Source organism: Palaemon carinicauda, chromosome 7 (genome assembly GCF_036898095.1).
Source record: "Palaemon carinicauda isolate YSFRI2023 chromosome 7, ASM3689809v2, whole genome shotgun sequence".
In the NCBI taxonomy this organism is placed as follows: Eukaryota; Metazoa; Arthropoda; class Malacostraca; order Decapoda; family Palaemonidae; genus Palaemon; species Palaemon carinicauda.
The window spans coordinates 140,629,361-140,639,926 of NC_090731.1; the positions used below are offsets into that span (position 1 = coordinate 140,629,361).

General features: G+C 33.0%; 1 protein-coding gene across 1 annotated transcript; it reads left to right on the forward strand.

The window, feature by feature from the left end:
• Positions 1-1,116: 1,116 nt before the first annotated feature.
• LOC137644039 (pantetheine hydrolase VNN2-like) lies at positions 1,117-9,482 on the forward strand. The gene is made up of 7 exons (XM_068376938.1): positions 1,117-1,132; positions 2,609-2,990; positions 3,852-4,004; positions 4,610-4,794; positions 5,009-5,114; positions 6,104-6,215; positions 7,181-9,482. Exons 2-7 carry the CDS (start codon positions 2,685-2,687, stop codon positions 8,074-8,076), a joined length of 1,758 nt encoding a protein of 585 aa, XP_068233039.1. The 5' UTR covers positions 1,117-1,132; positions 2,609-2,684; the 3' UTR covers positions 8,077-9,482.
• Positions 9,483-10,566: the final 1,084 nt, after the last annotated feature.

A 10,566-nucleotide genomic window follows, 5' to 3' on the forward strand; every position in this document is an offset into this window, starting at 1 on the left:
TGTTGGTGATTAAGGGAAGGTGATAGTAAGGAAGGATTGTTGCATAGCCGTGCAATGAGAAAAGGGAGATTGAAAATATAAATAATCACAAAAGAAGTTATGGAAATCGTAGCAAATAAAATGTACAAGGATAATAACAACTTTAGAAACCTAAGTAAATATAAATTTATTGATATATTAAACATTATTGTTCAAGATTCATTTTTTATTTATTTTTAACAAAGAGTATTACAAACAAAAAGATGGACTAGCTATAGGAAATCCTATTACGGCAACTTTGGCCAATATTTTCTTATGTTTTCACGAGACTGAATGGTTGGAAAATTGTCCTTTAAGTTTTAAGCCTGTGTTATATGGAAGGTATGTGGATAACACATTTATTATTTTTAAGCAAAAGAATGACGCAATCAGATTTTTTAATTATTTAAATTCTCAGCTCAGTAATATAAAGTTCACCATGGAAGAAGAAAACGAAGGTAAAATTCCCTTTTTGGACGTACTAGTCACGAAAACTTCTGACCTTAAAATAGATATGGAAGTTTATAGGAAGCCCACTTTTACTGGTCTTGGTTTAAATTTTTTAAGTGAGTGGAATTTAAGGTATAAAATGAACAGCATTAATACTCTCATTAATAGAACATATAAGCTTTCATCAAATTATTTGAACTTCAATAAAAAAATAACATTTTTAAAGGAATTCTTTAACAACAATGGTTACCAAGATCATTTATTTGACAAAAAAGTAGAATTTTCTTACCAAAATCATTAATGATGATAACCAGATTTGTGAAGCAAATGACCAGATTATATATACCCGATTTCCTTACATATCGAACAAAATCAATAATATAACAGAAAGGAAAATTAAGAACATAACGAAAACCTACTTCAAAAATATAAATATTAGAATGGTATTTTTAAATGATTTTAAGATAGGCAATTTACTCAAGTCCAAGGAGTCGTTATCTAGCGAACTATGTTCTATGGTTGTTTATAAATGTGTGTGTTCGAAGTGTAGTTCGGAATATGTGGGTAGTTCAACTAAACTGTTGTCTATCAGAACCTTTAAACATGAGGCATAGTTCGAGGACCCTTCTACCGCTGGGTAAGCCTTCTTAATCATAGCCATGGAGTGTGTAACACCAATTTTAATAATCTTGTTTTTACTATTTTATGTAAAGCTCAATTTGAGACCGAGATAAGATTGTTGGAAACATTTTACATAGAAAAACTTCAACCAAAGCTAAACCTAGATAACTCTGCTTTCAGCAGAAAAGTGTTTTAAGAACTACTTTTACTTTTTACTTTTAGGGGTTTATTTCTCGCCCTCCATCAGACACTAAGAGTCTGTTCAGGCGGGTCTTGATGTGTGAAAATAATTTCTTTTCAGTTTATATCTTGTTCTGTATCTTTTCAGTATTCACTACCATTTGTATTCAGGCTTAATAGTTTTCTGATCACTATTATAACACTTTCCAAAGAGATAAGTCTTCAGGTTTTTCTTGAAAGCTGCCACATTTTTGCTATTCTTGACATCAAGTGGAAGGTCGTTGAAGAGTCTCGGTGCAGTATAACAAAAAGTTCTTCCTCCGATTGCATAATTCACACTAATTTCGAATAGTCTATATGGGTCATCAGCATGTCTAACTCATACAGCAGCGCTAGTAGCTTGAGGGTAGTTGACCAAACAATCACGAAGATATTTAGGCTTATCACTTGTAGGTGCCTTGTAAGTCAACAAACAAATCTTAAATTCAATTCTAGCCTTAACAGGTAGCCAAAGTAGATCGATCAGTGTAGGAGTTATTCTCTCCCGAAATTTAATGCCTTTTATCAGTCTAGCCGCCCGGTTTTGCACATTTTGAAGCTTTCTTAGTGTATTGGGCAATTTATAATAAAGAGAATTGCAATAACCAACCCTTGATATTACGTGACTCATCACTAAAATTTTTGTACTGCCCTCTGTTAAATATTTTCTAATAAATGCTGTGTTTCTCAGGTGATAGTTACACACTTTCACTGTATTCACTATTTGATCCCTCATTGACAAATTGCAATCCATCAGTACACCCAAATTTTTCACAACAGGCACAATCCTAACATCAGCATCACCAATTTTTATACTTTGAAATAACTATTTATAATTTTAAATTGTCGTAATGTTGCTTATGTCTTTTACCAATTTTCTTCTTCTTCTTATTATTATTATTAATATTAATATTAATAATATTAATAATATTAATAATAATAATAATAATATTAATAATATTAATAATATTAATAATATTAATAATATTAATAATATTAATAATATAGATTTTTGTTATTAGAAAACTTTGAAAGGTTCCAAACGAAAAATACTATTTTCTTTTCCAAGAAACTTCCATATAGTAAAAGACAAACGTGTCGGGAAAAAAATTGAGCCCTACAGATTTACAGAGAATGCAATGACACTAATTTAATCCCTAAGAATAACGGTGGTTATTTTCCGTAACATTGCACACATAGATATGTCAAGCAAATGTTATTGGATCTTCTGTCGTTGCTAAGAGAAATCATAAACAAAATGTTTTATCTTATCTTCATTTTTTTCTTAAATGTCTCACAGTTAGAGAATGCATCTTGTATCGGCGGCAATTAGCAGTATACCAATATCAGCTGGTTAAATCATATCAACTCCCAGTATGGTGTTTAGACTTCTACATTGGTTTATACTCGTCTGGCTCTTCTGCCTTATAGACGCACAGCCTGATTATGGAATGCATATAAATACAAAATGGAAAAATAATTTTGACTGGCGTTTGCAAAGGGTTAACGACATTGATCTGGGCGAAACTGTCCAAGAAGATACATGCGTAGGAACCGATGTGGAATATGTTGCGGCAGCCTTGCAATACGAAGCGTTTGATGATCTCGGAGGAGGAGGTTTGGCTGTGCTTGAACAAAATGCACTCAAATTTATTGAGTATGCCAAAATAGCCAAGGAAAAGGTAAGTTTTCCTTGTCTTTATAAACATATATATCAAGAAAACAGTAGAATTTCCCATTTTTATAGTAAAATATATAGAATAATTGTAATCTTTCCTGCCATTAAAGAACCATTACCGATTTTAAATTTGATACAAATTCGTCTATGCAAATGCTTTAGGGTAGACAGTTTGATTACCATATCTAGAAAGGTTCTGGAAAATCATTTGAAAGAATGAAAGAAAAAGGAGTTTGTAAACAATTTAGTTACAACGAAAGCTCAAAAGAGGCTGTTATACAAATCAGTGGAATTACAGAGCATTGAAGTTGAAGAGGAATCTTCAACTGTAGATAAAATGACCTAATGTGTCTCATGAGGCCTTTAAGTAGATAGATTTTTTTTTCGAAGGAAAGAACAAAATCCATTTGCAGACTTGCTGTTTATGACTTTCATGTAATTTTGATTTATCTTGTGTTCATTTAAAAATAACTATCTCTAATGAGGGATTAGAGACCATAAGGGAAATCATACGATTAAGAAGAAACCGAAAATTTAAGAACACGAGGCCAAATAACATGTGTGTCATACTGATTACCCAGTGTAAGAAGTTGATTTGCCTGAAATTCTTAATCATAACATTACTTCGTTGCATTTCCATGCAAACATGGATGTTTACCTTTGATTTGATGTTTGTTCTTTTTTATGGAAAGTTATTCATCGCAGGCATTAAAACGACCTGCACCACGGGCTCTACTGCTAAGGCAGCCCGTGTCTATTCATTATTGGTGGCTGCATTTATATGTGCTGAAAAGGTTAAAGAAAGATGGGGCTCGTCATATGAATAAGATTTAATTAAAACACAATTTTCAATTTACCTTTCCAGGGTACACAGATCATCGTCTTTCCAGAACACGGATTGACCAGTTTGAATTTAGCACCAGACCCTGAGGTCTTCCTTACCCAGACGCAAGTTGTCCCAGATCCAAAGGATAGAGAGATCCCTTGCGAATACACCCATGTTAAGGATTCTAGTAAGGTAACAAAATCTATTAACACTTTAATCGAAGGCTGGTGGTAACGGCAACTTAGTAACCTTATCTAATCAACGCTTGCAGAAAAAAATGTGGTATGAAAATTAGCTAAGTAGAAGGCCTGACATATGAAAGGGGGAAGACTAAATGAATTTTAGCTCGAGATAAAAAATTCAAAAGGCTGAAGATAAGGGAAAGAAATACTTTCTATATTGAACAAATGGTACAACTTTTCGTCATTCATATGCAGAGTAATTTTCCTAATACGCTATCAGTGATCGTGTTTTTAGAACAATAGAGACGTTAAAAGCAAAAATGGGAAAATATGACTAATGAGAAAAAGATCAAAACAATATCATTGCATGTGACTTGAGAGAGAGAGAGAGAGAGAGAGAGAGAGAGAGAGAGAGAGAGAGAGAGAGAGAGAGAGAGAGAGAAAATTGAGGTAAAAAAGAGCCAGTACTATCAGCTAAGATTAGTCTCCTCTTTCAAGAAGAAAATACTTTTTTAGGATAATCATATATCCCCTGTTACAACCCATTTATGCTTGCATCTTGATGTGAGCAGTATTCCTTTGTAGATTTTGATGGTTATTCGTATTCTTTTACAGATTATGAAAGAGCTCAGCTGTGCAGCTATAGAGAACACTATGTACCTTGTGGTGGATCTTTCAGAACAATTTAATTGTTCAGCCATAGATTCTCTTCAGAAGACTACTGAATATACTGACGTCTCCAGTTGTATTTTCTACAACACCCAAGTTGTATTTGACGAGGCGGGTGCAGTCGTAGCAAGGTAAGAATAAAAGAGCTTTATCTCCATTTAAGATTGTAGATTCTTTGTATGATGTGGTCTCAATGTAAATTGGGTGTTTTTAAAATATTTGCTAAACGATCTAGCAAAGAAAATCAAGGGAAATGCGGACCTTAAAAAATAACTGAATAAGATCCAAAAAGATGTGTCTTTAGAACTTTAGTGATAGCAAAAATAACATCAACGGCATTTCCAGGTACCGAAAAAAACATCTATTTTCTCGAAGTCACTTCACTCCTGGCAGCGACCCAGATGTTTCTGCCTCTTTCGAGACCTCCTTCGGAGTCACTTTCACTCTGATGGTAAGTCCCGCATTATACTCATTTATTATTATTATTACTAGCTAAGCTACAACCCTAGTTGGAAAAGCAAGATTCTATAAGCCCAGGGGCTCCAACAAGGGAATGAATGATTTGAAGTTCTCTGGCATCCTGACATCGAAGGTCATTGACGCCGAGAACAGGGAAAAATAACCCACTTAAGAAAGGAAATTAGGATATAATTAAACCACAAGAGCAGAAATAAGCAATTAAAATAAAATATTCAGCTTTTCTAAAGATTAGATATGATTGTTCCCAGTTGCTTCGTTATCAGTACGAAAGTCTTGAGTTATGTATTCTTTTTCATTTGGGATACATAATATACACTAACATCTTTTCCAAGTGCGCATGCTTTTAAGCATAGATATGTTTCTTTACTGATTCCATTATATGAACGGACATACACATCCTTGCGTGCATATATATATATATATATATATATATATATATATATATATATATATATATATATACATATATATATATATATATATATATATATATATATATATATATATATATATATATATGCACGCAAGGATGTGTATGTCCGTTCATATAATGGAATCAGTAAAGAAACATATTATATATATATATAATATATATATATATATATATATATATATATATATATATATATATATATATATATATGCACGCAAGGATGTGTATGTCTGTTCATATAATGGAGTCAGTAAAGAAACATATTATATACAGTATATATATATATATATATATATATATATATATATATATATATATATATATATATATATATATGCACGCAAGGATGTGTATGTCCGTTCATATAATGGAATCAGTAAAGAAACATATTATATATATAATATATATTTATATATATATATAAATATATATATATATATATATATATATATATATATATATATATACATATATATATATTTGAATATTTTAATGTACTTTTCTTTTATTTCCAACGTTTCTTCTAGATATGTTTTGATATCTTGTATGAGACCCCAGCTATTGTTAATTTCAACAATCTGGGTATTCGCGATGCAATCATGAGCACAGGGTGGATGGATCAACTGCCTTTCCTCACAGGTATGAAACAAGTATACTATTATCATTTTTTTATGCTTTTAACTTCATGAATTATTACAAGATATCTGCATTATGCCAATCCTTTTACTTCTACTCATATTTCACTATTTACATCAAGGACCAAATGCTTAATGGCCTCTCACAATATCTTCGGTCCTCCAGCATACATATTCCACTATACAATTTCTCTTTGTTCAAAAAGTCTTACTATGAAAGTTTTATCCTTATTTTTAACAAAGACATCTAAGGTGTTTATTAGGACTAATCAAACAAGTAAAGATCATGATGTAAATGCTAATTATTGATATTTTAAATAATCCTAATTATGAATATTTTGAACTACATATATGATTAAAGTTAAAGACAACATATATGTTAGGTGCAAGGCTGTGGTTCTTCGTTTGGTTTTTTGCTCAGGATGTTAGTGACTTCATATAATTCTTGAACAAATGGCATTCCCTTTTTATTTTCATATTTCCCGAGATATAGTTTTAAATGATCTAGGGTTTGCCTTATTTCATAATCATTTATAAGTATTTTCTATAAATTTTGGTTCTTTTTCTTTTTTTCTTTTTACTTTCCTCGGTTCATGATAGTTGATGAAGTGAAAGGTCAGCCTATTTCAGGAGACTTATTTCATCTGAATTGGCTTGCTTTATTCAGTCTACCTATTTATTGGGATAATGTTACTTTATTCGAGAGGTTCCAAGTTATGCTGTCTTCTATAACTGGAATTTTTGTGATCTCTTGATTATATCTTCTAGAGTATCAAGTAAAGAAAAAAGTTATTCAGAAATTCTTGCACACTGATACAGTTGAACTCAATTGGAAAGTTTTACCACTCTTTAAAAATCTATATTCAGTAATATAAAAGAATATGTTTATACCATAGTCCATTATTCTAACATGGAAGGTTTTACTTATGGAAATTTATCTAATCATGAACCCATTTCCTTTTTTCTTAGCTCCTCAGATTTGGAAAGGTTTCACCATGGGTAATAATGTTAACCTCGTTGTGGCGAATCTATACAATCCTTCTGATGGGTTCTTGGGAGCTGGGATCTTTAGGGGCGTAGCTTCTGAACCAGAAGAATATACATATGACACATCTTCAGGCACTAAACTGATTGTAGGTAGTGTTAAAACGACATCTACATCACTTCCAGCAAAAAGGTCAAGATCAAACTCTGAGATGAATCTTGAGCATGGTCTAGACCTTGAACTGATATATCCCACTGAACAAAAACAAAACTTGCTTTTATCATTAGAAAGAGAAGGTGTCGTGCCGTTATCACGAAAGACTGGAACAAAAATGTACCAGAAGTATAAACATGAAAATTTAAGTGGTTATAACTACACTGTGTTGGAGAGGTCAGCTTCATCAACAGCCAGCATTCTGAACAAGACAGTTTGCGATGAAGATGAACTCTGCTGTCATGTATCGTACTCTTATCCAGCATCTACAGAACCGGAAGACTTTGTTTATATGATCATTGCCTTCAGTGGTTTAAGCGAACATGCTAATTATACGTACTTCACATTTAATCAGAACTGTGGGGTGGTCCTTTGTCTGGACGAGAGTATATCAAGCTGTGGTCATATTGAAGGAGCATTAATTGGGGACTCCACCTTCAGAGCTTATGAACTTTCTGGAACCTTCGTCGATCATTACGTCTACCCCTCTGTTCTTACTGATAGCCTACAGTTATTTGATCCTGCAAGATGGGGCTATTCGGTGACACACATGTCTGACCACTACTATGCAAAGATAAATCTCCACGAAGAAGTAAACGATCTTCTGACTTTAGGTCTATATAGTCGTGTGTTTTCCAAAGATCCAGAGTATGCGCGTGAAGATTAGGTTATTATTTTCAATGCTCAGACAGAGTCTTAAGCTATAAGTATGATATCTTTGTGTAGGAATAAAGGGAATTTAATGGCTTTCTTCAAGAGTGCCATACATGTATTTGAAAATTCCCCGATTAGGATATTGTTTTATAAAAATCTCTCGAGGTGAGGATTATGAAGTATGTCTTGAGAGCTTAAAATCATTAGTGGTTTAAGTAGTAGTAATAATATTCATATTTACTATCATTATCATTAAGTTATTGCTATGTAATTGCTCAGTCGTATCTCTATCAATGGCGTAAATGAATTTGTGATTTTTACACTGCAAAGTATACAAATCTAATGCGGTGTACTTTTATTATGACGCGGGTAAAATTTATTGCAATGTAGAAACCTAGAAGGATGTAGAATAAAAAGAATACATAGAATTATGCATACATGGAAGTTGGGAAGGAAGTGACTTCATTTTAGAAGGGTCTTGATTCAAAAATAATGTTATAACTTAATAAATATGGGGTTTCTCATGAAAGTGTTTTTATCCAGTAATTAGGAATAATTTTAGCAACCTTTTTGTTATTATGTAAAATTAAAGTCCTTTTATTACAAAGATCCTTATCAGAGAATTTTGGGAACGATGTTTTGTGATGTACCACGTAACACAGCCGTAAAATACTTACCCAAGACTCGAGTGGGATATACAAAGGCGAGCTTTGCATTGTAGTAGAGACTCACTTCTCTAGGCAATCGACTTGGTCTGTAACATCCTTTGCAAAGCAGATCCAGAGTTAAGTTTCCATTCGGCTACTGATATCTCTGATCTCTGTAATAATAACTTCATTGTGTTTGAATTGCTCAAGCGTTGATATACCTGTCTAAGCCCAGTGCCATTTTCTGTTTGAATTGCTTAACGAAGCGAAGTCTTATGAATAATCACTTTTTATTACTCGGTCTAGTTGCTACGCCTAAACTTTTATGTAACTTGCTGTTAACGAAATTCATTTGTGTATTAATCTGTATATGGAAACCAACTGTATAATTTGTATCCATGATCTTCCTTTAGAACCACATAAGCACATTTCCTATTAACTTAATTGAATACGATACTTTTAAGATTTCTCACGATTTAGCACAAGCGAGAGTGGATCGTGATATAATTTGAGTGATTATGTAATATGCTCATTTAAAACCTGATTGATACTGCCGTATTTACACTATGATAAATTTGTGAAAAGTGTATATTCTCTTAACATATGTAATAAAATCATATCTTTGTAAGCCATTCCTATTATTTAATTCTTTTACTTTTTTCTTTTTAACTCTAGTCTGGTCATTATTATTCTAAAAACTATTCAAGTTGAAGTTCTAAAGTATTCTGAGTTAGGGCATTTCAGATTATTAATTATCTTGATTGATTTTCGGAACATTTAAAATAACAAAACATACAGAATAAGATATAAAGTTATATTGTTTTGTCCAAGAAATTGGACAGTAATAAATGATCATTTGGTGATCTAGGCATTAAAATTTTGAAAAATCTATCAGTTCTTAAATTTTCCTAATTAGTTTCTTAGACTTATATTAGTTTTTACTAAAGATTACTTACCTAGTGAAAAGAATGGTAAATGTAACGTTGAAAACATTCTTCCTATTCTGAAAATTCCTAATAACATTTACAAAGAAATAAAAAAGAGCAAAAGAATGAGAACAAAAAACAAAAACAAATGGACAACCTGACATCTCTGAATGCAAAGTTTACGGAAAATACTTGGCCGTATCGGATGATTTCGGGCCATTGCCTCTTCCATTAAAAATAAAATTGCTTTGCAAGCGAGTTGCATTAAATTCATCGGGTTTAAATTGCCCAGACTTCCCCCGTTGTTATTGTGCTCCTTTAGTGCTGCGGTGGCCCATTAGAAACATCCCTGCCTGGTGATCGCCGAACTGCGGTTCGAGTCCCGGTCAAACTCGATAGTTTCTTGTAGTGTCTGCAACCTCGCCATCATGTATCCTTGTGAGCTAAAGCTTGGGGGTTAGGGGAAGCCTATTAGTCTACCTGCAGAATCATCATTAGCCATTACCTGGTTCTCCGTGGTCCTAGCGTGAGTTGAGAGGGGCCTGGGCACATATTATATATATGTATATATGGTCAGTCTCTAGAGCAATGTCTTGCTAGCTAGGGCATTGTCACTATTCCTGGTCTCTGCCACTCACGAGCGGCCTTTAAACATTTGGAAAGGAGGTTAAGGAGGGAAGTTGATGTTTCTCCTTATGAACATCGAAAAGAGAAAAATTGATGCTTTGTCGACGTATTTCAGAGGCGAAATGGAAGTCGGGGCGTTCCAACCATACCTGGAACATGGGACAATGACGCAGGTGGTATGTTTCTGTTGTCATACTACACAGAGTTACGCTGCCTTCTCCTGGACGAAGGTATTTTGAAAAGTAACAACAATAACATTCTTGTCCGGTTTCCATGGAATCAAACTCATATTGACACTTCCCA